General features: G+C 42.5%; 1 protein-coding gene across 1 annotated transcript in view; it reads right to left on the reverse strand.

Annotated features, from left to right (window-relative positions):
* GALK2 (galactokinase 2) overlaps positions 1-26,646 on the reverse strand; it is a 311,651-nt gene that overhangs the window by 205,188 nt on the left and 79,817 nt on the right. The window contains exon 5 of the mRNA XM_073618652.1: positions 7,345-7,491. Within this exon, the coding sequence (XP_073474753.1) occupies positions 7,345-7,491 (147 nt within the window). The remainder of the gene's footprint in view (positions 1-7,344; positions 7,492-26,646) is intronic.

The raw sequence follows: 26,646 nt of genomic DNA on the forward strand, positions 1-26,646 counted from the left end.
ATCCTGCTGGTTTTGGGGTGTGTAATGGTGGGGAAGATGTGCTCTGACTGTTTGGTGAAAGAAAGAAGTCAAAAGACTTCTTTCTTTCTCCAGAATATCAGCCAGTTTCAGGCTTCTCACTCTGATTCTCCACTTCTGAAATGGTGAATCAGAAAGTGAGAATTCTGTCACAGATCGCCAGTGAGGTGTGGAGATCGCACCTTCATAAACTGGCCGTTTCTGTGAATTCTCACTGTGCTGAGATAATCAGCGGAGAACATGTTCTCCGCTGATTATCTCAGTTTCATAAACTGGTAAAGCGCTGAGATCAGCGGTGAGACTCGGGATCGCCGCTGATCTCAGTTTCATAAAAGGACACCTAACAGCGTCAGTCAAGCAGTGGGAAACTCGGAAAAAGTCTTAAAGCGGAGCTCCGCCGAAATTTTTTTTTTAAAAGTTAGCAGCTACAAATACTGCAGCTGCTGACTTTTAAAACATGGACACTTACCTGTCCAGGGCGCCCGCGATATCGGCACCCAAGGCCGAACCGTCTCTCTGTCCTTGGGTGCTTGCGCCTTCACTTCCCGGTTCCCTACTGCGCATGCGCGAGTCGCGCAGCACAATACGGATGGACCCTGCTGTCTCTGGCACCCGTGTGTTTGCCAGCAGACAGCGGGGGGAAACGAGAAGTGGCGTAGATACCCACAGATTCTGAGGATATCTATGCCGGAAGTGGGTGCAAATACCTGTATTATACAGGTATCTGCACCCCCCTGAAAGGTGCCAATTGTGACACTGGAGGGGGGGAGGAATCAGATGAGCGGAAGTTCCACTTTTGGGTGGAACTCCGTTTTAATTAGGTATATTGGAGGAATTCAGGGAAGAGGTCCCAGTGAAGTAATCTGGACTTGTGTTCCTCTGACTTATCCCGCAAAGCCAAGGTCAGATCTTCTATTTGCTCTATGTCCTTTACTCTTGTGAACCACTGGGCCACCATTGGGGCAGACTGTTACTTCCACAGAGGCAGAATGCAAGCCCGTGCAGCATTAAGGAGTTGTTTGAGAAGGGATTTGTGGTAACGTTTCCTTGACAATGGGGTGAGGTTGAGCAGGACCGTAGCTGGGTTATCTAGCAATGAAATGTCTGTGAACTTATGCATGAGCTTAAGCACTGGTTGCCAAAAATTGGCAAGCGTAGGACACTTCCAAAAAATATGTAGAAGGGTAGCCACGAGGCCAGCAACGATCCGTCTGAAGAGGGAATATCTTTGCCAGAACTGATGGGGTTCTATACCAACGCGTCATAATTTTGTACGTGGTTTCCTGGTACCTATTGTATAGGGAGGATTTCTGCACAAAAAAAAAAGTATTCTCTTGTTGGGGTTCAGTAAAGGTAACTTGCAAGTCTCTCTCCCATTTTGCTAAGAATGTAGGGTCTTCAGTGGCATGGAGATCCAACAAAGATTTATACAAGGTTGATAAGGAACTTCGGATCGGGCCCACTCCCAGACAAAGCTCCTCAAAAGCGTGGAGCCTACGAGCAAAGAGAGGCGGGCTAGGCAACGATCTTAGGAAGTGGGATAACTGAAAAGTTCTATAGTGATTCAGTTTAAGAGGGGCACGTCCAGAGAGCAAAGTCTCTGAAGATATCCAACTGGACGATCGCAAGAGCTGCGAGGCCCTCAGAAGTCTCTGCGAGCTTTGCAATAGAAAAGCTGGATTGGTGAGACCGGGTACAAACCCAGGGTACCCTACAACCAGTCAATGGAGAAGGGAAACTGCTTAGTGAAGATAGTCAGAAAAACCTATCCAGTTCCGTTAATGTGGGGCCAATCAACGGATGAGTAGTTAAGTGTGTAAGCTGAGCCTGGGCTGCCTCTTGTTCCAGCGATACCCAGAGTTTCAAGGCACTGTGTCGGCACCAGTCCACGACCCTGGTCATATGCAGTGCAGTATAATATATGGCACGGTCCGGGAAACCAACTCTGCCCTTCAGCTTAGGTCGTAACAGTAACGCTCTACCAAGGCGTGGATGTTTACTTTGCCAAATTAATTTGATAATTACAGACCGTTTTGCATAAAAAAAGTTATTTTAACTGGCAGTGCCTGCAATAAGTACAGGAGTCTGGGCATCGCGTTTATCTTAAGTACGTTGCAACGGCCAAACCAAGAAAGGGCCAGAGTCCCACTTTTTAAGGTCAGCGGTTAGCATTGACAGGAAAGGCTGGTAGTTGAGGGGAAGAATGTCATTTAGGTTCGTAGGAATTTTCATTCCCAGATACTGAATCGAGCGGGCAGCCCATTTGAACAGAAAATAAGGGCATAAGCTCGCTCTAGTATCATCTGTTAAGGAGATATTTAAGGCCTCTGATTTTTGTAAGTTAACCTTGAACTTAGACAAGCTACTATAGCGTTTCAACTCCTGTAACAAAGAGGGTAAGGAGGCAAGAGGCTCAGTGATATAAATAGAGGTTATCGGTGTACGCCGCCACCTTGTGTTGGCAGTTGCTGGTTTTAATGCCTCGGATAGACGGGTTACCCCTAATAAGTTGTAAAAAGGGTTCCAGAGAGAGAACGAATAGTAGGGGGACAGGGGTCAACCCTGTCTGGTTCCGTTGGATATGGAGAAAGGGCTGGAATCGTAGCCATTTACCCGTACCGTGGTGGTGGGATTCTTATAAGTGGCTGAAATCCATGACAGGATGGGGTCTGGCATTCCCACAAATTTGAGTATCTCTTGGAGAAAGGCCCAGTCCACCCTATCAAAGGCCTTCTCAGCATCTGTGGACAGGAGTAAAAGGGGAATACGGGAGCGTTTTGGTAAAGCTATGATGTTCATTGTCCGAATAGTGTTGTCCCTAGCCTCCCTATTTTGAATAACACCGACTTGATCTGTTGTAATTAAGCATTTTAACAAGACATTCATCCTAGAAGCCAGGATTTTGGTGAATAGTTTCATATTTCAGCTTAGAAGGGAATAGGCCTATAGCTGGCACATAGTAATGGCTCCTTACCAGGTTTAGGGATCACTGAAATGGAGGCACGTTGCATGTTCACAAGGAATCCGTGTCCCTCTAAGACAGCGTTAAAAGCCGTGATAAAGTGAGATGCCTAGGAATCCTGGTACTGTTTATAGTAAGGGAGGGTAAATGTGTTGGGACCGGGAGCCTTACCAGACTGAGTGGTAGCTATGGCCGAAGCAAATTCTTCTACTGTAATGGGCTTAGAAATGTCCTCACGCTCTTCCGTAGTCAGTGTAGGGAGATTGGATTGCTTAAGATAGTTGCAGATGTCCGAGGGGCTCCGGGACGATAAATCAGAAGTGGGAGGTTGGTCTAAGTTATAAAGTTTAGAGTAAAAGTCGCGGAAGCTCTCCGCCAGCTCCAGAGAAGAGTGAACTTTAGAACCAGACGTCGAAAGTAAAGCTGGTACAGGTATCTGCCGCAATATCGAGGTCATTCAAGAGGGCCTCAATGAGTCGCCACATGGAAGTCTTGGGGGACGCTTGGGAGAGAGCAAGCTCCAGAGTGATTGTAGCATGGTCAGAGAGTGTGATGTGGCCGATGTTCGTCTTGGTGATGAGGTATCGCCGAATGTTTTAGAAAAAAAAATAAAAAATCTGGAATAAGAGCCGTGTACATTTGAATAAAAGGTATAATCCCTCTCCTGTGGATGAAATATTTTCCATATATCGACCAATTGATGGGAGTGCAAAAAGTTTTTAAGGTGAAGTCAGGCTCCCCGGGGTAGAGAGGATAAGTTTGAAGAAGAATCTCTGTGTGGATCAAAGGTCAAGTAGAAGTCCCCTCCTAAGTCAAGGGTTCCCTCGAGAAAAGGGTCACGGGGTGGACAAAGGGGTCTCGAGGGTTGGGAGTGGATTGGAATTTGGGAGATAAATGTTCGCAAGAGTGAAGGTCTGAGAATACAATTTTTCCCTTCAGAAGCAGGAATCTGCCCTCCTGATCATGGTGCTCATCAAGGAGTTGCCATGGAAGGGATTTGGATATGAGGATGCTCGTCCCTTTAGATTTAGAGGATGAGGACGGACAATGGTAGGCCGTCGGAAAGTATTTGTTGGATAGTCTGGGTATCTTTTCTGCCATGAAATGAAATGAAATGCAATGTGTACTCTGTGTCTCCAGAGCTCGGCTAGAAGGCTAGTGCGCTTCCCTGGGGAATTCAGCCCCTTTACATTCCAAGAGAGGATCTTGACAAACATATTGCCAAAGATTCCGCTTCTGCTGCTGCCATGGGGCATGGGGTAGTAAAAAAAAAAAAAAAGGAGGGGGGTTTAGAAAATGAGAGAAAAAGTAAAAAGTAAAGAGAAGGAAGAGTCTAGTGAGAGATAGAAACACAGTAGAGAAGAGCTACTGCCACCAGGGCAGAGTATATCTATACCGAGTATACCTAGTGTGGGGAGTAGTAAGGCACGGAAAGGCACAGAGCCCCAACCATTGGGGTCCTTGCAGCCAACATTGACCAATGTTGGAGCACCAGCATTGCCTAAAATGTGAGGTAATAAATGTAGACCGACAACCACAGATTAAATACATTGGTAATAAATTGAAAATTGAAAAATCCCCCTTAAAGAAGAGGGCAAAGTCGGCACTGGTCCAGGGCTCCAAGCCTGGGGCAGTGCGACAGGACAGTCCCCCAAATAAGGGGATATACAGCCGCTGGACCTGTCCCAAGGTACAGCCCGGACCGAGTGTGGCCGTAAAAGCCACAGTCCAACTTAAATTACACAGGGAGCACAGTTATGAAAGCATTAGTCAGTGAAATTTAACATCAAGGAACATAGTATGCAATGTAACAGACAACTCAAAAATCAAAAAGGATCCGTTTTAACTATTTATAGCATAAGGGAGGCCTTCTCTGGTCAGCAACCCAAGTCATGCTATCCAACCACTGAAACTTGCAGTAAAGAACCCCCTGCAAAGGAAAGGGTGGAATTAGCACTGGTCTAGTGCTCTAAGCTCAGGACAGATTGAGAGATCAGCCCCAAAATTATAGGGGTATCGAGCCACCGGACCTGTCCCAAGGTAGAGCTATGACTCCTAAGTGTGGCTGTAAAATTCACAGTCTAACCCATGACACTCAGGGTACACAACTAGGAGAGCAGCAGATAATGTAAAGTAAAATGTAATATCAATGGGCATAAAATGCAGTGTAACAAGCAATGTAAAAGTCAAAAGGGGAACTATATTAACTCTTTATAGCACAAGGGAGGCCCTCGCTCTTCAGCAGACCAAGGCATGCCATCATATCACTGAAACTTCAAATATAGAGCTCCCTGCAGAGGGAAGGGTGGAATCAGCACTGGTCTAGTGCTCTAAGCCTGGGACAGGTTGACAGACCAGCCCCAAAATTATAGGGGTGTCCGGCCACTGGACCTGTCCCAAGAAAGAGCCAGTCTTGAGTGTGGCTGTAAAGTTCACAGTCCAACCCTAACGCTCAAGGTACATAACTAGGGAAGGAGCAGACAGTAATATGTAATATCAATGAGCATAAAATGTAGTGAAATAAACAACGTGAAAGTCAAAAGGGGAACCATATTAACTCTTTATAGTGTAACGGAGGTCTCTGCCTTTCAGCGAACCAAAGCAAATCAAAAGGTCATATCAGGAAGACCCTGGGTTCGCTGGTCATTCCCCTCACAGGCCTGGGTTATCCCTCATAAAAAAAATATATAGTAAAAAGGTAAGTAGCTCTTGTCAGTTCAACAGGTAAAGCAAAAAGGTAGAGCTGTGTTTAGACTGACAATCTGCAGTAGAAAGTTCAGCCGGCCGACTCTTCATTCAGAAGCGAGGATCGGGGGTGCCCCGTCACTTTAGCTTGTGAAAGGCCTCCCCGACCACGGCAATGGTAACGGGCCCTTTCTGGTCTGGTCTGCCTGGGGGCACCTGGCACTGGGGATCTCCAGAGATGGGCACTGTAAGCCAGTTAGGTATTAGAATCTGATATATCTCAGCAAAGATAAAAAGGTCCAGCAGTTTTAAAGGTTGACATAAAGGGAAGGCATCTGTTCCTTTGCGGACGATGAGATGGAATGGATGGCCCCACTTGTAGGCAAGACCCTTTTCGCTTAGAGCATCCAGGAGTGGTTTGAGGGACTGCCACATGAGAAGGGTTTTTCTGGAAACATCCGGCAAAAGGTGTCCAGCTTTGCCATCAAACTCCAGGACTCCCACCCTCCAAGCCAGCTGTAGTATGTCCTCCTTGAGGATAAAAGAGTGTAAGCAGCAAAAAGGACATCCCTGGGTCTGTCTGATAAATCTGATCTTGGGCCCAGGGTTCCATAAATTCTGTCAATGATGACCTCAGAGTCTGGCAGGTGGTCCAGATAGCGATTAAAAATATTGGCCACTGTCGAGCGTAGTTCTGATTGTGGGACAGATTCTGGAACCCCCCTTAACCATATATTTTGCTGGTCACTGAGATCAGAGTTAGAAGATTGTAAGGTTTGCACAGACAGACATTACACCCTGTTCCTGCTCCACTGCAGCAACCTGGGTGTCAAGTTCTAACACTTCCTGTTTGAGAGTCTGTTCTTCACCCTTCAAAGCAATCTCCATTCTCAAGACAAGGGACTCAGTCTGCTCTAGTGGGGAGCTGCTGTAGAAATGCCCACAACCTGTGCTCAGAATTGGGGGTGAGAGGGAGACCAAGGGGCCGAGGTGGGCTACCCAGGGTACTCACTGTGACCTGGTGTGGAGGCATCAGTCCTTGCTCTGCAGTGTGCTCTGGGCTGAAGCACAGAGCGCTGGGTGGTGTAGGAGCTGGTGAAGAGGCAGTGTGCTCCAAGCTGAGCAGTTCCTCCTCCATGTCCGCAGAGACCATCAGCAATCTGGATAGGCAGGGCGAAAGATCACTGGGGGGGTGAGAAAGGCGGTATTGTGTGGTCGTCTGGCCACTGTTGTGAGAGACCAGGCACTGTGGATTACCCGGTTGTGATTGAGGCTGCAGAGCGGGCTGGCACCATCTTGGGAGCTTCCGGCATGGAGGTCGCCGGCTGTTGCGGCCGCAGAAAGCGATCCAGGGTGTAGGCTAAGGAAGCGGGATGTCAGTCAGGCTTCCTGGACATCTGAGGGACCTGTTGGGCGCTGGTAATGTGGGGTAAGTTAAGGGTAGTTAGCTGAAGGGAGCCCGCCGGCCAGGAGCTCTGTAAAGATGCGTCTTCATGCCGCCATTCCGAGACCACTCCCCCCAGTTAGATATTTTAATGCATTACCTTTAAGAAGACAATTAGGTGCATTATAGAAGTACTAACAGTAGTTTGTTTGTCCCTCTTAGTTCACATGACCTAATACTACAAAAGTTATTTCTTTTAGTCCTCCAAACCAAATACATTAGATGAACCACTTACCTTTGACAGAGTCTTCCCATTTGCAACAAGAGTAGCAAGCCCTGCGCAACACACCAAAGCACTTGAGCTTGATAAACCAGAACTTGCTGGAATTGTTCCATCCACCAAACAATTCATTCCTGCTGGGCTGTTCAGACTGAAGTGGTCCTAGGAAAAAAGCCACATAATAAAACACAGGTCCAAAGAGGGAATCAGTACACTTTATGCTATATAAAGAAAATACACAAATATGAGGAACATATATTATTTATTTTTCTTACATTAGAACATTTTCAACAGGAGACAAATACAATGCCAGCATGTCTTTGGATTGTGGTGAGAAACCCACACAAGGAGAACATATAAACTTCAACACAAGTATTAGCATGTTGGGGAATTGAACCAACATCCCAAGTGCTGCTAGAGAGAACTGCTACCCACTTAGCCACCAAGCAGCCTCATTATATATTATTTATTTGACAACACTTTTTAAACTGGCTTACAAAGCAAGCACTTAAAGTATTACTAAACCCAGGACCCTGCATTCACTATATCTGGCCTTCCACAGTACACGGAAAAGCAATTATTTTAGTAAATATAAACGGCTAAATACTTTTTCTCATCAGCAATATATAGCAGTCTTGTGACTTCTATCAGTATCTGGCTAAAGCTTGTAGGAGGAGTTTTCATTCTCCACTGACTGTCCTCTGAGGCTGCAGGGCCCCTGACCCTCTGTATGGACAGTGCTGATTGGCCCTGTGCTGATCACATGCACCTCCCTAAGAAAAAAATGGACGGGGGACAGTAGAAGGGGAAGATCAGAGAAGACAGGATCAAAAAGCCTTTTTACACATTGCTTTACTGCAAATACAGACTGATTTTTACCGTTGTGGGTTTAGTAACACTTTAGGTTATCCCTGTGCCATCCTGTCTCCCAGCATGTTAAGTGCTTCAATTTAACAGATTCATAGGAGACTAATACCAAGAAAAATACAAATATTAATAGCAAAATGTTATTAATAGTTTAATACTTTACATATGTCATGGCTACAGCCTGTCTTAGGTAGCCAGTGATGTACTGTATATTATGCGTCAGTGCAAGGAGTGTGAGAGTGAATTCCTATTCACAGAAGTGATCACAATTTCATTAATAATATTTTTTTCTTTGGACTTTGTTTGGACTGTCATTATTATTAAGAAATTCCAAATTATGTTTTTTTTTTCCATGGTTGTTGGTTTTATTTACATATTGTGTAATTCTATGTGTTCGCAACACTTAAGTAAGGAATTGACACATTTTTTGAGTGGCTATTGCCTGAGCAGTAGCAATATTAAGGGGAAGTATTCTATCATTTTTTTGTAGTTAATTGGATTAGCGCACTATTATTTGTTTACTTATTTTATACTCTAAGGTCACTATTGAATGGTTGCAGCTGTTCCTTTTATATACACTTATTTACTATGTTAGATGTTAATATATTTTTTTTTTGTTTTTTTAATGTTTTAATTTTTTAGATTTAACAGATATTGAAATTCACTGTTACAAAAACAAGAATTACATAGTAAGTTGGAGACAAAACATTACAAATGTTTAACCACTTCAGCCTTGAAAGGTTTTATCTCTTTCCTTTTTTTTTATAAATTCTTTATTTTTTTCACAAAAGTAATAACACATTTTTACAGATACAGCAATACAACACTGCCTTTTTTAAGCCTTGCATCATTATGACCACCGTCAGTTACTATTACACAAACTCAAAGTCTTTAAGCTTATCATACTTATTCAGACTTTCATAATAATCTTATTTAAGAGAACCCAACCTTTGTGATATTTGCCTTAACCAAGATACACTCTGGTTATCATCAAGAAGAAAGAGAAATAGGACAGTTAAAAAAAAAAAAAAGAGAGAGAGAAGAAAAAAGAAAAAAACAAAACAAAAAACACCCAAATTATTTATTGCTATGAACTTTAGGGGTTCTGTTCCCTGTATATTATATACAGAGCCCAAACTTTCCGATACTTCTCGTCTTGCTCTCTCAGCATCAAGGTAAGATTTTCCATTTGTTGAATTTCTGCTATTCTAGCAATGTGCCCTACTTGGCGATACAGTAATTTTCCACAAAGCTGGAATACAAGCTTTCGCTGCAGTCAACAGATGCCTTAAGAGAGAGTTTTTATACATTTCAATGGATATAGGAATGTCATGTAATAAGAAAGCTGCTGGGTTTTCTCCCAGAGACACATGTGTAATTTCTTTAACCATTTCAGAGACCATCGTCCAGAATTCTTTAAACCCCGTACATTCCCAAAATATGTGTAGCAATGTGCCCTCCGACTTCTGACATCTCCAACAGATGTTTGATACCTGAGGAAATATTCGGTGCAATACTGCCGGTGTTCTGTACCACCTAGTCAGAATTTTATATCCACCTTCTTGATACCTTGTTGACAATGATGCCTTGTGCATAAACAATAAGATCCTGTTCTTTTGTACCTGCGAGAATGTAATCCCCAGATCCCTTTCCCAGGCTTGTAAAAAGGTGAGTTCTTGTGGGGTATCCAAATCAATCACCACAGCGTATAGAAAAAAAGAGTAAGTGTCTCCGTGGTTCCCTGTTTACGCATATTTGCTCAAAATTTGGATAGTGTACGTACTGCAGTCAATGTCAATGGCATTGACCGTAGAAAAGCTGTATCCGCCTAACCGCGTCCAAGTCCGCTGAGAACTCTCGTTCAATCTCCTCCCTAGACATCACATGATTGTTTATCGAGAAATGTATAAGCCTACTAACTCCTTGTCGCCTTAAATTATTAAAACCCCGATCTGTTATGCCAGCCTGAAATGTCAGGGTACCCAAAATTGGGATAAGAGGGCTCGGAAATGGCGATATCTCAGTTTTTTAAAAATTTTTTTTTAGTAGCTTGAAGAGTAGCACCGACCGTTGGATGTCTTCTCACAGCCTGTGGGATATCTGCATCCAAGAGCCACACCAGCCCCTCCAAAGATATGGCGATCTTTGCTTGCTCCATCTAGATCCAAGGCTTGTACCTATGGAGCTACTACCTGTGCAAGATGAGAAGCTTTGTGATAGCCAACCGGATCTGGGAATCTGACCCCTCCTCTTTCTTATGACAACGTCAGAATGTTTCTACGCACTCTTACTGATTTTCCGGTCCATATAAACCTCACTAACATCGCTTTAAGATCCCTCAGACCCTAGGGTCTGAAACAGATATAATAATCTTGGCATTACACTTATTTTTAATGATATCAATTCTGCCAAACCACATAAAAGCCTCCTTATCCCAACGCTGTAGATCTAATTTAATCTGTTGTGCCAACGGGGGAAAATTGAGTTCAAACACTCTGTTTAATTTAATCGGTATTTTGGTTCCTATATAGCATATGTGTGAGTCTGTCCACTTAAAAGCGAAATGAGAAGATAACTGATGTTGCAGCGATGCATTCATCTCCACTCCTATCGCTTCTGATTTGCTATAGTTTACCTTAAAGTTGGACAGACCCCCATACGTGTGTAACTCCAATAGCAAGGATGGGAGAGATATGGCTGGGGAGGTTATAAAGAACATCAAATCATCTGCATACGCAGCCAGTTTATGTCCTTCTCCCTTTATTAAAATACCCCTGATATCTATATTAGCCCGCAGAGTTCTTAAAAAGGGCTCCAGTGTGAGTATAAAAATAATGGACGAGAGTGGGCATCCCTGACGCGTTCCATTGCGCATGGAGAAGGGCTCAGAAATGATGTCATTTATCTTGACCTTTGCTTTTGGAGCAGAATATAAGTTTGTAATCCAACTCTGCTTCCCCTTTCTCATTCCTATATGTTGTAGCATAGCTTTTAAATATGTCCAATCTACTATGTCAAATGCTTTCTCCGCATCAGCGGAGATGAGCACCAAAGGTTTTTGATGTCTTTGAGAAAAATGTATGGCACTTAGAACCTGTTGCGTGTTTTCTCTACCTTCTCTATCGGGGGTGAATCCCACTTGATCAGGAGGTATTAAAAAAGGAATATGGGTCAACAGTCTATTAGTCAGTATTTTTGTAAAGATCTTCAAATCCACATTTAGTAATGATATTGGGTGATAGTTAGAGCATAGGGATGGATCTTTTCCCTCTTTGGGGATTACTGTTATGTGGGCCAGTAAGGTCCCTGTTGGCATTATTTGTCCATCTCGTATCGACATTCCAACGGATAGATCGAACGCTTTTGACACATATATTGATTGGTTTGCGCAAAAGTTATAGCGTCTGCAAACTATGGGAAAGATTTATGGCATTTTTTTTACTAGTAATGGCAGTGATCTGCGAATTTTTAGCGGTATTGCGACAGATAGATCGGACGCTTTCTGACATTTATACAGCGATCAGTGCTAAAAAAATGCACTGAATACTGTGTAAATGTCACTGGTGGGGAAGGGGTTAAATGTGTGTTCCCTCAGTGTGTTCTAATTGTATGGGGATAGGACTGAGTAGGAGAGGAGACATATAGCGGCTCCTACTTGCTAGGAACAAACGACAGGTCTCCTCTCCTCTGAGAGGACAGGGATTTGTGTGTTTACACACACAAATCTCTGTGCGCTCGTGCACTCAATCACATGTGGCCGGTGGCGTTCGCAACTGCCGGCCACGTGCATCAGGTCCTCCACCCTGCAGCATGCGTGCCCTCTCATAATTTAAAAAGGAAAACGCGTACGGGTATGGGGCTTCGTGCAGGGGTGCCATTCTGCCCCTGTAAATAGATGTGAGCCGGTCGGGAACCGGTTAAAGACACAAAAGTGCTCCAAGATATATAATATTATTCACTACAGCAGATATTCATTGAGGGAAATTTATTGTTATAAAGAAGGAAGGAATGAATGCATCCGTGTGTGGCTTAAATGTGTGTATGTTCTTAGTTTTGTTGAATTTGTAGCCACGATGCCCATAAAAGATTACATTTCTTGAGAGAGTCAGATTGTAAGGCTATGGTATGTTCATATTCCTTAATCATGTTAAGATGTGCTTTTACATCGGTTATGTTAGGGATTATAGATTGTCTTCATTTTCGCATAATCATAAGCCTGGCAGCGAGAAGGATGTGTAGAACTATAATCCTGAGCTGGGATGGGAAGGAAGTGTTGCTTAAGCTGAGGATCGCCAGTGGTAAAGAGGGTTTAGTTAGTATACCTGTAATCTCAGAAATGCAGGTGAAGACTTTTTTCCAAAATGTGTGGACATTCTCAGAATATGTGTTAATGAGCCTTTTTGGGTGCATCCTTGCCAACATTTATTGTCATCTAGATTTGCAAATTTATGCATTTGGACAGAGGTCAGATACCATCTCAGGTGGAGTTTTTGAGACAACTCCCAGTAGTTAACGCTTTTGGATGCTGTTTGGTTATGGTGGATTGTTTGACGCCATTGCGCATCAGAGAAGGTCTCTTTCATATCTCTCTCCCTCCTGATTATTGCTGAGCCTTTAATAAGGATGCCCTTGTCGGGTAGAGAGTTATAGATCATCAAGATACCTTTTAGTTTTAATGAATCTGAGGATAAAAATGCCCACACTTTCGGTAGAAGAATGGTCGGTTTGTGTTTTTTCTTTAGGTATGAGACCATTTGTCTATATGTGAATAGGCTTTGTGGGGGTAAGTTATGTTCAGTTTGTAGCAATTGGTAAGGAATTAGTTTGTCAACTGCAAGCACAGTGGACAGTGGTTGGTGTTTGAGGGAGGACCAGTGATGCAGTAAGAGTTCTGGGATTTCACCGGGATGCTTGTGTCTAAGGAACGGATATTAATATTTGCGATAAAATACTTCCATGCCCTGAGGGTTGCCGTTATTGTGGGGTGTTTTGTTTTGTATTTTACATTGGGCAGCCCACTTGCTAGGATTAGTGAGCCAAGATCCCCTTCTGGGATGAAGGTTTGTTCTATGTGTCTCCACTGTTTACCCATTGTAGGGGTAAACCAGTGTCTAGCTTGGTCAATCAATACTGCTATATAGTAGACTTTTACTTCTGGGAGACCCATGCCACCAGCTTTCTTCAGTCTTATAGTAACAGAGTGAGGACATTGTCACATTGTGTTTCATGGAGTTAAAAAAGGTGTCAGGGATGTCTATAAGCAATGCTCTGTATAAGTACAGTAGTTTTGGCAGTGTAAACATGTTGAATGCTGCTATTGTACCTGCCCATGACAAGTTTTGTTTGCTGATCTGCTGGAGGTCATGTTTGCAAGTGTTCAGAAAGGGGGTGAAATTGCATGTGAACAATCATTTAGATGGGGTGGTTAGTGATATGCCTAGGTATGTCTTAGATGATGTTACCCGCTTGAATGGAATTTGGGATTGTATTGCTTTTTTTTATAGATTTGGATACACCCACATTTAAGATATGCGATTTTGAGTCTTTGACTTTGTAGTAGTAAGCATTGAAATGACCTAATACTTCAAACTGCTGGCAGGGAAGAAGCCGGTTCAAATAACGTAATGATGATGTCATCGGCAAAAAAGGTGATTTTTTGGTGTTGGTCTGCAATTTGTATACCTGGGATCGATGTGTTATTATGGATCGTTTGGGCCAAGGGTTCCATCATTAACGTAAAAAATTCTTGGAGATAGAGGGCACCCTTGTCTTGTACCTTTCGAGATGGTAAAGGGATCAGACAGGATTCCATCAGTAAATACACGGGCTGAGGGTTTAGAATATAAAGTCAATATGGCTGACAGTATATTACCTTGAAAGCCAAATTTAGTAAGATGTTTTAAGTAGCCCCAGTGTATTCTGTCGAACGCTTTTTGTCTAGCGCTACGAAAATTGCTGGGGTATTCCTGAGTTCTGCATGGTGATGGTTTATAATTTTGCATGTAGCGCCTGGTGCCTGTCTGCCCAGTGTAAAGCCTACTTGGTCTTGGTGTAAGATGTGGGGCATTATGGGGGTCAATCTTTGGGCCATTATTTTTGCATAAAGTTTTAGATCAGTATTTACTAATGAAATGGGGCGAAAGTTTTGTGGAGATACCGGCTCCTTCCCTGGTTTAGGAGTGATGTTTGCGGTTAACATCTCTGGTGGGAACTCGCCTGAGGATACTGCAGCACTGAATGTTTGACACAAGTGGTTGGCTAGTGTTGCGGAAAATTCTTTGTAGTAATCGGCTGAGAAGCCATCCAGGCCTGGGGCTTTGCCATTGGGAAGTGATGCAATAGCCTGTATTATTTTTTTAGTGGTGATCAGAGCATTGCGAGCAGTAAGGCGGTAATTGGAGATTTTAGGTAGATGGAGGTCATCTAGAAATCATTTAAATTATTGCGTCTGTGGGCTGTATCACTGAAGGGTAATTTTTCAGATTGCATAATGCTTCACAGTACTCTTTAAATGCATTGGCAATGTCCCTAGGGTGAAACATTTTGTTGCTTTGGGTTGGGTGTAGAATATACGGGAAATTTTTGTCTGGTCCTGCGCTTTTTAATTAGTGCTGCCATTAGTTTGCCCGCTTTGTTGCCATGGGTGTAAAAATTGGCTTGCATTTTAAGTAGGCGTTTAGCGTGCTTAGCATTAAGTAGGGATCTGAGGTTGCTTCTGGAGATGTTAATATGTTTTAATTTCTTATCACTACACATAGCAGCGCTTGGGTATTCCACACATATAAAGAATCACATGTGATTTAAACAGGAATGTGGTGTGATTCCTGTCCAAATCACATGCGGTTTTCCGTATAGCTCCAGTGTGAACCCAGGCTGAATTCACTATGACAAGCCTGGGTTCACACAGGAGCAGTGAAAAAAAAAATGCACGTGATTCAGACAGGAATTGCACCACATTCCTGCTCGAATCACATGCGATTCTTTGCAGTGCGAATTGCGCCCATTCATTTTGCATGGGCTTAAAAGGCACTGTAAAGCTACCAGTTTTAGGTATCAGAGCATTTGTACGAATACAAGTACTCATGCAAATGCTTAGTATCGGTATTGATGCAACCCTAGTGTCTATGCACATCTGCACCAGATTTTTCACTCTCCAATTTTAGTAAATCAACCCTACAGTGTGGTATAAACACTGTGGTGATCAATGAATGTCCACCACAATCCTACGTAGTTCAGATTTCCCATAGTAGCAAACATTTGTCAAATGACATGCCCGGCTTTCTTCTTTTTTTGGGTTACTCTATCTGGCATACATAGGTGAACACAATTAGAAAGGAATGCGTTACATACATTTTTTACTCTACATGCTGGTTCAAATGTAGTCATGATAATCCTTTATGTAAAAGGAAAAAAAAAAGTTTACATCAGTTGTCTGTTATGGAAACGCTATTTTTTCTTGGCTTATGCACTAATGATGACATAAAGCAATTTCTTAGTTATGCTAGAACAATCTTAGACCTATATTTTGCAACATGTGCTAAAATGTTATTTGAAGTTCTAGGGTATATTAAGAGAGCTGTCTAATATTACAGCTTGTGGTATGCACTGGCTGGTGAGTACAGCGCTGCTGTCCCTGCTACCCTGCTATACTTTGGGATAGACCACACCTGCCATGCTTCATGCACATTATACAGTGAGAAAAAAAGTATTTGATCCCCTGCTGATTTTGTACATTTCCCAAATGACAAATAAATGATCAGTCTAGAATTTTAATAGTAGGTTTATTTTAACAGTGAGAGACAGAATAACAGAAAAATTATTGCAACAATCGCCATTTTATTCTCTAGGGTCTCTGCTAATATATACAGTATATATATATATATATATATATATATATATATATATATATAGGGCTGTGGAAATTAACGATTAATTCCTTGATTAATTGTTAATTTATTGATCGATCAAATTTTTTTTGATCGGTAGGCTGCCTGCCTTGGGGCCGCTTTGGGCCAAGCTGTGGCTGCAGCGCATCGCTCCGCTCCCTCCTCCTCCACTATATATCATACACAGTCTGCGGGCATCTCCCACTGTGTGTCTCCGAGCTGAGTGTGAAAACTTTGCCGCGATGTGAGAAAAGTCTGCGCCCCTACACATTGTAAACAATGGGAAATATCTAACTTTGTTGTAGCTGCGATTGTAAGCTCTTGTGATGGGGAAAGAGATTGGGTGCAGTTCTGCTAGGGGGGGTGGACTGTTATTGGCCACTGCCAAAGCCAATCACAGGCCTGTTAGCCCTGCCCACCATCTGGAGGAAGATGACTCGCTTGATTGCCTCTACCAATCTCAGAAAGAAGGGATTTCACTGTGATTGAGAAAACCACAATCAGGTTGTGGAATTACTGTTGAGTTTCTGGGAACTTTGTTGAATATATATGTGTGTGTGTGTCGCTTACTACTGACCCCTCAGTTCTACATCATCTATTACTACCAACCTCTACATCAACTGCTCCCAACCTCTGAACTCTGCGTCACTTACACCTGACCCCTGAACTCTGCGTCACTTACTACTGAACCCCTGCACTCTGTGTCCCTTTAAGCCACAGCCAGTATTCAATGAAAATCACACCCAATTTTGCTCTGCACCGTGGGGTCCCGACGCGCTTACAAACACATATACATACACATATTTGGCCAATTTTTTTTAACCTACCAGCATGTCTTTTGAAGTGTGGGAGGAAACCGGAGTACCCGGAGGAAAACCACGCAGGCACAGGGAGAACATGCAAACTCCAGGCAGATGGTGTCGTGGTCAGGATTTGAACAAAGCGACCCTATTGCTGCTAGGTGAAATTGCTAACCACTACACCACTGTGCTGTCCTCATTGCGCATCCATTCCAGATCCATCACATACGTCACATACAAGCACGTGGGCTGGATCCAAAAGGTGGATCAGCGGGGATGAGTGTGCCAGGACAGGTAGATGTGTCTCATCTCTGCTTCCTTGCACCACTCTGCATATAACGCATATCATGGATGAGAAGAGGGTACAGCGGTGGGGCAGCTGAGCAGGAGGGTACGATGGTGGGGCAGATGTGCAGGGAGGTACAGTGGTGGAAGAGATCAGAAGGGGGTTCAGCGGTGGGACAGAAGAGCAAGTGGGTTACAGTGATGAGGCAGATGAGCATGGGGGTTCAGTGAATGAGAAGAGGGTTATAGTGGTGGTACAGATAAGCAGGGGGTTACACTGGTGGGGCAGAAGAGCAGGGAGGTAAAGAGGTAGAGCAGTTGTGCAGGGGGGTACAGTGGCAGGGCAGAGGAGAAAGGAGGAACATTGGTGGGACAGATGAGCAGGGGGTTACAGTGGTGGGGCAGAAGAGCAGGGGGTACAGAGGTGAGACAGATGTGCAGGAGGTACAGTGGTGGGGCAGATGAGAAGGGGGTTCAGCGATGGCACAGAAGAACGGGGTACAGCAGTGGGGCAGATGTTCAGGGGGTACAGTGGTTTGGCAGAAGTGCAGGGGGTACAGTGGTGGGAAAGATGAGAAGGGGGTTCCACGGTGAGACAGAAGAGCACAGTACAGTACAGTGATAGGGCAGATGAGCAGGGGGTTACAGTGGTGGGACAGATGAGCAGGGGGTTCAGTGTTGTGCCAGATGAGAAGGGGTTATAGAGGAGAAAGGAGGTACATTGGTGAGACAGATGAGCAGGGGGTTACAGTGGTACAGATGAGCAGGGGGTACAGAGGTGGAGCAGATGTGCAGGGGGTTACAGTGGTGGGGCAGATGAGCAGGGGGTACAGAGGTGGGGCAGATGTGCATAGTAGTACAATGAGGGGACAGATGAGCAGTGGGGGGACATATTTGCAGGGGGACATCGATCTGAGGTGTGAAGGTGCAGGAGTTGGGGCTGATCTGAGGACTGGAGGTACAGGAATTGGGGCTGATCAGAGGCATGAGAGTGCAGGATGTTAATTAGTCACTATTACTCAAGTAGTTTACATTGAGAGTGATTGAGAGTGTGAAGTAAAAAATGTTTTGTTGTAAAATCGGCACGCTCAATTTCTTTGAAAACATTTTTCGGCACACTGTGCTCAAAAGGTTGCCTACCCCTGCTCTATACTTGTTACATGAATGAATCTGGAAATTCTGCATAGATATCGTGAGGGGGTTGAATCGAGAGCACAATTTTTTAACGATCATGCAGCTCTACTACCCAGTTTCCAGACCTTAATCCCACAGAAAACATGTGGAGGGAGCTGAAGGTTCAAGTTACCAAACGTCAGCTGTGAAACCTTAATGACTTGGAGAGGATCTGCAAAGAGGAGTGGGACAAAATCCCTCCTGAGATGTGTGCAAACCTGGTGGCCAACTACAAGAAATGTCTGACCTTTGCGATTGGCAACAAGGGTTTTGCCACCAAGTACTAAGTCATGATTTGCGAAGGAGTCAAATACTTATTTCATTCTCATTAAAATGCAAATCAATTTATAACATAACAATATATAATATTTTTTTTTAAATGCTTTTTACTGGATATTTTTGTTGTTATTTTGTCTCTCACTGTTAAAATAAACCTACCATTAAAATGATAGACTGATCATTTTTGTCAGTGGGCAAATATACAAAATCAGCAGGGGATCAAATACTTTTTCCCCTCACTGTATCAAACCTACACTATCCAGTATACAACAGCTGATCTGGTAAACCTGTGTCTGTGTAATAAAGTCAAAGTCACCAGTTTCTGTTTTATATATACTTGTTAAACCAACCAATGTAAAATGGATTTTGCAAGTTCTATAAAAAGGAGGAGTTTATTTTTAAAAGCATCAAAAATTACAACTTTGTGTATCTAGGAAATGGCTAACTAGTATACGATCTCTGATGATCTGCCACGAAAACAAAAAGGATTTGGAAAGATTTCTGACTGAAGATGACTGTCCAGCACAATGGGAATGAAACATTAGAAAAGTTATTTTCTTTCTCAGTTTGGTACCTCTTTTTATACCCTCTCGGGAAACTTTCTGCTTGTGCAGACAATTATCTTGTAGACAAAAGGATCTAAACATGAACCACAGAATCATCATCCTAAGTGCATGCAGATGCAAACTATTTGCAAGAAATATGAAAGCAGTGCACACTATGGAGAAAACAAAACTATTTTGTTAGCATGTTGGTGAGATTTATGTGATGGAATGGACAAAATAAAAACCGCATCTTAAATAGGGTTTTCAAAAATTGGGATACGGGGGCGCATGCGCGGCGCGATGCGGGACGAACACTGCTGAGCTGAGCTCCGTCTGACAAGGAAGGCCAGGCAAGTTCCCCGGGGCTATTTCCACTAAAAATCCGCCTGATTCACACGATCACCCCCACGGGACACCCCGGTGCATGCCAGCGTACAAAAAGAAGCGATCTCGCCGCTCCACACACAACCTGACAAATTTTTTCTTGAGCTTGGAGAAATCAAGTACAGCTAAGAAGATGACCCAAAATGGCGCCGGCCACCATGCGGCCTCCAGCACTTCCACACAGTCTGCTTCTAAAAACTGTGAGTACAACCTGCCCCTTTCTAAGGCTAGCTTGTCCGCCATATATGACAGTTTTGTGGACAAACTAGAAAAAGAAATCCACAAATGCACTCTCCCAGGAGATCGCTAATATAGGAGGGCGCACTGATTTACTTGAGGCCAAACATGACGAACTTGCCATCGCACACAATGATCTCAGAAAAGATTATGAGACACTGGCTGATAGCTTCTCCTTCATACAAGCCCACATAGAAGATTTAGATAACAGAAACAGACGTAATAACATTAGAATTCGTGGTATTCCAGAGTCCATCACTGATTTAAATCATGCTATCACAAAGCTCTTCCATAACCTAGTCCCAGATAAACCTATTTCTGCTTTCGCCTGTGACAGAATGCATAGGGAACTGCGCCCTAAACCCACTCCTGTCAAGCCTCCTAGAGATGTGATATTGTGCATGAAAGACTTTGTCACTAAAGAAGATATAATGAGAGCTGCTAGAAACTTGCCTAACATCAAGTTAGACGGTACAAGGCTAAAGATCTACCCTGACATCTTCCCTGCGACTCTGGACCACAGACGCAGGATGAAAGAGGTTACCAACATCCTTCAAACCACCAGAATCAAATATCGCTGGGGCTTCCCTTTTAAGCTGTCCATAATGCATAACGGTTCGACGTACACGGTTTATAATGTTATTGAAGGAAAAGATTTATTAATCAAGCTGGGACCGCTGGAACCACGACCTTCTCAACGTCTCCCTGTAACCCCCAGATCATCTCCCATCTGGTCTACACCCTCCACCAGACGTAATTCCAGGGAACAGAGAAGATGGCGACAACTCTCACCTCAAGACCGTGTTGCATAGTCACTTCAACCTGCTTCAATTGACCAAATGGGAGATTTCCCATCTTACATCTAGACGGACAGAGTTCTGTTAACCCATACCTACACCTTCTCATATATAACACCTCAAGAAATGTCTCACTACCACTCTCCAAAATGCTAAAAACTGCAGACTTCCTTGAATCTGAGGCATGAAGCAGAGTCCCAACCCGATCCCTACCTTACACTAATAATCTTTTTTTTTTCAGGTATATCCCTTAATTTTCTCCCCTCACAGGTTTTTAGCCCCTTGGTTCTTCTGATCCAAAACTATCTGCCCTCTCTGGGATGAAGACAGCAGATGTCCCACAAACTACCGAACCACTCACCTGAAGACATCACGCCTAATAATTGTGAGACTTTTTATACCTAACACACTCCACCATTTTGACTCTAGCTTCCCCTTTAACTCCAAATATTACCATGTCAATATCTACTATATTGTGGTTGTTTCTGTTTAACACTGTTGTTTTCTACCTTTTGGTAGCCTGACATGGATAGTCGGTAATTTTTTTTTTTTTTATCACCATGCACAAATTTGTTTTTTTGTTTTTTTCATTAATACTAAATGCTATCACTTTTGCCTGGCCTATCCGCCGTCACTGGTTTGACCCCCAATCTGCCTGTGGAGTTCGCGGCTTCACCTCCCGTTGGAGTGCTGCGGCGCTCTCCTCCGGCAGAACCTGGACGATTATGTCCTATTGAGTTCTTCAATTGGTTGGACGACTCACAGTCCTCCAACCCCCTTACGTTTTTTGTTCTAGTTACTGTTATTCTTGCCCTTATGGCAATTTATGCTAATTTTAAATGTTCTGGAAGACTCAAACAACTGCACAGCTTTGATTGTTTCAGAATAACTGCTCTCACTAATTTACATGTTATGCAGTACATGGAACATTTATTTAACATGGGTTTTGACATTGCTTTATTATGCTCCTTTCACCTTATCAATGTTTTTACAGATGATTACTACTCTGTCAAGTTTTTCTTACCTGACCCCTATTTATGTTCCCAACTAACTTCCCCCTTCTCAACTAGCACCCTTCCTCTCTTTAAATATGGTACTTAAAATTTTTTCTCATAACGTCCAAGGCTTCAACTCCCCCAACAAAAGGAAAAAAGCTTTTAAACAAAACATAAGATTGGGGGCAGACATTATACTGATGCAAGAAACCCACTTCTCCGCCACTAATCACCCTCAATACTTTGACAAATCATTCAACCAAATACACTATACTACCTTCTCCAATAAATCAAGAGGTGTTGCAATCTTTATTAAAAATAATATAATTTTGGAACCACATATCATCCACAAAGATGATGAAAGCAGATTCATTATAATAAAGGGCAGTATTAATAGAAAATCAGTCACAATAGTTTCATTATACGCCCCTCAATCAACATTCTTTAATAACTTCTTTAACACACTTGATCAATACATCTCTCCTCATATGATAATTGGAGGCGATTTCAATTTATCTGCTCATCCTGCTCTGGATAGAAGTAGGTTAGTCCCTTCCTCTAAAGCGTTTAGCAAATCCATTAACCGTTCCCTTAGCAAATTACAATTAACTGACTCTTGGAGAGCACATAATATAGGAATCAGAGCATACACTCACTATTCTCACCCTCACGATTGTTATGCCAGACTGGACTATATTTTTTGCACTCCTATCCTTCTAGCGAACTCTTCCATAGCTGACATCCTTCCCTGTCCATGGTCAGATCATAACATAGTAGCCTTTGAAACCTCCCATATTGGTATGGCCCCCACCCCCTTTAATTGGCGCCTCAATGATTCTCTTCTTTCAAACCCCTCCACTGTTCAAATTATCACCTCACATATAGAAGAATACTTCAACACAAACTCCACTGAGGAGGTCCTCCCTACCTCTGTTTGGGCCGCACACAAAGCGGTTCTTAGAGGTCATTTGATTAGCATAGCTGCAGCTAAGAACAAGGCTAAACTCTCTGAGATTAAATGCCTAACCAAAGAATTTCATGAGCTATATAACAAACTCAATAATGCTATATCCCCAGAATTAACTGAACTCATTCAAAGCAAACGTAAAGCTCTTAATTCATTACTGTCTGAGGACACTGAAAAATCAATAAGATTCTCTAAGGCCAAATTTCTATTACATGGCAACTCTTCCTCAGCAATGTTTGCCAGAAAATTGAACCAAGACACTAAACCCGCTCACGTTTACAAACTACAAGATCAAAAAGGAAATTTAGTAACTCATCCCCAAGATGTCCTCCAAATCTTCACCTCCTTCTACCAAAACCTCCTCTCTGGCCCTCAAACTCACCCAAAAAAACACTGACTTAGGCTGGCTAAACTCTTTTCAACTTCCTAAACTTAACCAGCAGCAAACTTCTTCGCTAAGTGAACCTTGCACGGAGGCTGAGATACTGGACATAATAAAATCTCTCAAAACCTCGACAGCACCAGGCCCAGACGGCTTCACAACTACTTATTATAAAAAATTTGCTGGCTAATTTATGTCTAATTCCTAAACCTCAAAAGGACCACACTTTACCCCAAAACTTTCGTCCCATCTTGGTTCTTAATAATGACCTCAAATTATTTGGCAGAATGTTGGCAAACAGACTGGCCACAGTTATCACTTCCCTGATCCACACGGACCAAACAGGTTTTATCCCAGGCAGACAAATTACCGACAACATCAGATTAGTTACAAACATTGTCCAAGATGCCAACCTCCACTCTCGTCCCCTTTATTTACTCAGCCTTGACATCCACAAGGCCTTTGACAGTGTCAATTGGTCTTATCTAAATCATCTTTTACCCAAATTTGGCATATCAGAAAAATTTATACATGGCTTTAATGCACTATATCACCTCCCCCAAACCAGAATTAAAATCCCTGGAAGTAACTCCGAATTCTTCCCCCTCAGTAGAGGCACTAGACAAGGCTGTCCACTTTCCCCCCTCCTTTTTGCTCTAGCCATAGAACCCCTTACAATTGCTATTAGGAATAACCACAACATTAAAGGATATCAAAAAGAATCACATCACTTTAAACTTAGTCTATATGCAGATGATGCCCTACTATTTTTAACAAACCCTCTAGTTTCGATCCCTAATCTCCTCTCTGAACTTCAATCATTCTACAAACTATCCGGTCTTTACATTAATATTAATAAATGTTCTATACTACCAGTTAATTGTCCCTCTAGCTTACTACCCCTTCTGGAAAAAAAATTTAAATTCCTATGGTCCCAGTACTCCTTCAAATATCTTTGTATTTTCATCACAGCCTCTCATAACTTACTATACAAAACTAACTACCCTCCCCTTTTTTCCCATATAAGCTCATTAATCAAAACCTGGTCGTCCTATCACATTTCCTTCCTCGGAAGGATCTGTGCATTTAAGATGACCATTCTCCCTAAATTACTATATTATTTTAGGACCCTTCCTATTAATGTACCCAAAACAAAACTTGAATCTCTTCAGCACGAAATAAATAAATTCATATGGAATAATAAAAAACCCAGATGCAGCTACTCCCTAATGTATAGAACTCAACACAGTGGTGGTTTGGGACTCCCCAACCTCTGGCTATATTATTTAGCAGCCAGACTGATTCAGCTGGCTCAATGGTTCTCTCCTGCTACTAATATTTCCTGGCTAATCTTTGAGATCTCTTCTATACTCCCTCTAAACCTCAAAGGTGTCCTATGGGCTAATCTAAAATCAAATCACGCTTTAATTAAACATAACACGATTATTTCCCACCTTATCCAATTATGGAATAGAATCAAAGATAACTTCAAACTTATATCAGACCCCCCCCCCCCCTTAACCTCATTCCTGGGTGACCTCAGATTCCCCCAGGCATTTATAGACAACTCTCTCTTTAATTTGTGGATAAAAAACAATCTCACTACATTAAAGTCTCTCACACTAAATATGAATTTCTCTTCCTTTGCCTCATTGCAATCTAGATTTAAACTCCCCTCTACTGAACTCCCCCAATACAACCTTATCCGAAACTTCTTCTACACTAATTGCTCCCTTTATCTCAACCCACCATACACGTTATTTGATCATGTCTGCATCTCTACTCCTAGAGATAAGGGTCTGATCTCTCAAGTATATAATTATCTCAATAACCTTCACCAACCTGAAAAATCTGGCCCCATGATTCGATGGGAGACAGAAATCGGTTGCTCGTTCCCCATCGAATCTTGGTCTAAAATGACCAAAAACCTTCACAAAAGCAACTGTGCTGCTGCATTCAGAGAATCCCCCCTTAAACTTTTTATTAGATGGTATATGACACCAGTCAAAATTCATTCCTTCTATCCCACGACATCCCCTGACTGTTTCAGGGGCTGTCCCATAGAAGGCAACTACATCCACATTTTCTGGAGCTGCAAGCATCTGGAGCCAATATGGAACACAGTTATTAGAAAATTAGAAAAACCACTTAAAAAAAAAATTTCCCTCTCACCACAAATCTGCCTCCTCTACGCCTTGGTCCCGGATGTTCCCCTTCCAGGTAACAGACTAATCGACTCTCTAATTAGCTCTGTTCAATGGATGATAGCTTTTAACTGGAAGTCACACAATCTTTCTTGGTCCCAGGTTGAATCTAGAATGGAAAATCTCAGACTCACAGAGAGAGTCCATCATACGATCTCTGATAGCATGCATATCTATAATGACAAATGGCTATTTTGGTCCTCACATGATGATACACTTTAATGTCCATGCACTAAGCCTTTTTACTCTACTTCTCATGAGATGCCTATACCCCCGGACTTCTCCCTTACCTACCACACCAATGTACTGTACATTACGATACTATATTCTATACCTATGTAATATCTGTGATAACGCTTTATTCTGTACAAATCTCATGGCACCTGTGTACATGTTTTATTCTTTGTCTTCCAAATAAAATCTTTTGTAAACAAACAAAAAAAATTGGGTTACTAAACAGTAAATAAAAACGGGTTGATATAGTCTTCCCCTACATTTTAACACTATGATAAACCACCAGTTCGAAGCTTAGGCTTTGAGTATTAGTGGAATCTCTTCAAAGTTGATTTTTAATGTAAGTAATTATCAATCATATGATCTCAGTAAATCAAAGCCAGAAACAACACAGGACATTGAAAGCTCTTCTCTTTTGATGGATGTATGTTGTGGGTTTTTTTTATCTTCCCTTGTCTTTTGGAGATGTCATCTCCACTTACAGGAATGTTATAGTGTTTCTGACCTCCTTTGAAAACAGATGCAACTATCATACAATTCAGTCCCTAGCTTTATGTGAATTTGAGATCTAAATAGCTTCACTGATGCTGTTTTTCCAGTTATTCAATCAGTTTAAAACATCTTCTTACTAGGCATGACATCATTTGTGTTGTTGAATCATTGAAGGCTGGCTGACAATTGGTTTTAATGAGTTTACCCATGCACATGTCACAGATGGACTTACAGATGGGCTTGCTGAAGGTCTGCTGTATATTAGAACAGCATGGCTGTTTGAAATGAGTTTACTACAGTATGATTAACTCTTCCAAAGCTCACATTTGCTGGTCCGCATGCTATATATGCAAAATGTGCAACGCTGACAAAGATCAAACATTTCCAAAAAATAAAAAAATCTAACAATTGTAACATTACCTATTTATTCTACAGTCAAACAGCTACAGAGGATTTACCAAGTAACAGAGAAGCTAGAAGCTGAGGCATAATAAGGCCGACCACCAATTAGCAGTGTATGTCTGCTTTAAAAAGTTAAGTATTCTCCATTATACAGGCAGATGACAGAAACTATACACCGATCAGCTATAACATTATGACCATTGACAGGTAATGTGAATAACATTGACCATCTTATTACAATGGCATCTGAAAGTGGGTGGGATTTATTAGTGAGCAAGTGAACATGTTGTCCCCGGAGTTGATGTTTTGAAAGAAGAAAAAAATGGGCAAGTGTAAAGATTTTAGCGACTTTAACAAGGGCCAAATTGTAATGGCTAGAAAACTGGGT

The sequence above is a fragment of the Aquarana catesbeiana genome, linkage group LG03 (assembly GCF_042186555.1).
Source record: "Aquarana catesbeiana isolate 2022-GZ linkage group LG03, ASM4218655v1, whole genome shotgun sequence".
NCBI classification, from domain to species: Eukaryota; Metazoa; Chordata; class Amphibia; order Anura; family Ranidae; genus Aquarana; species Aquarana catesbeiana.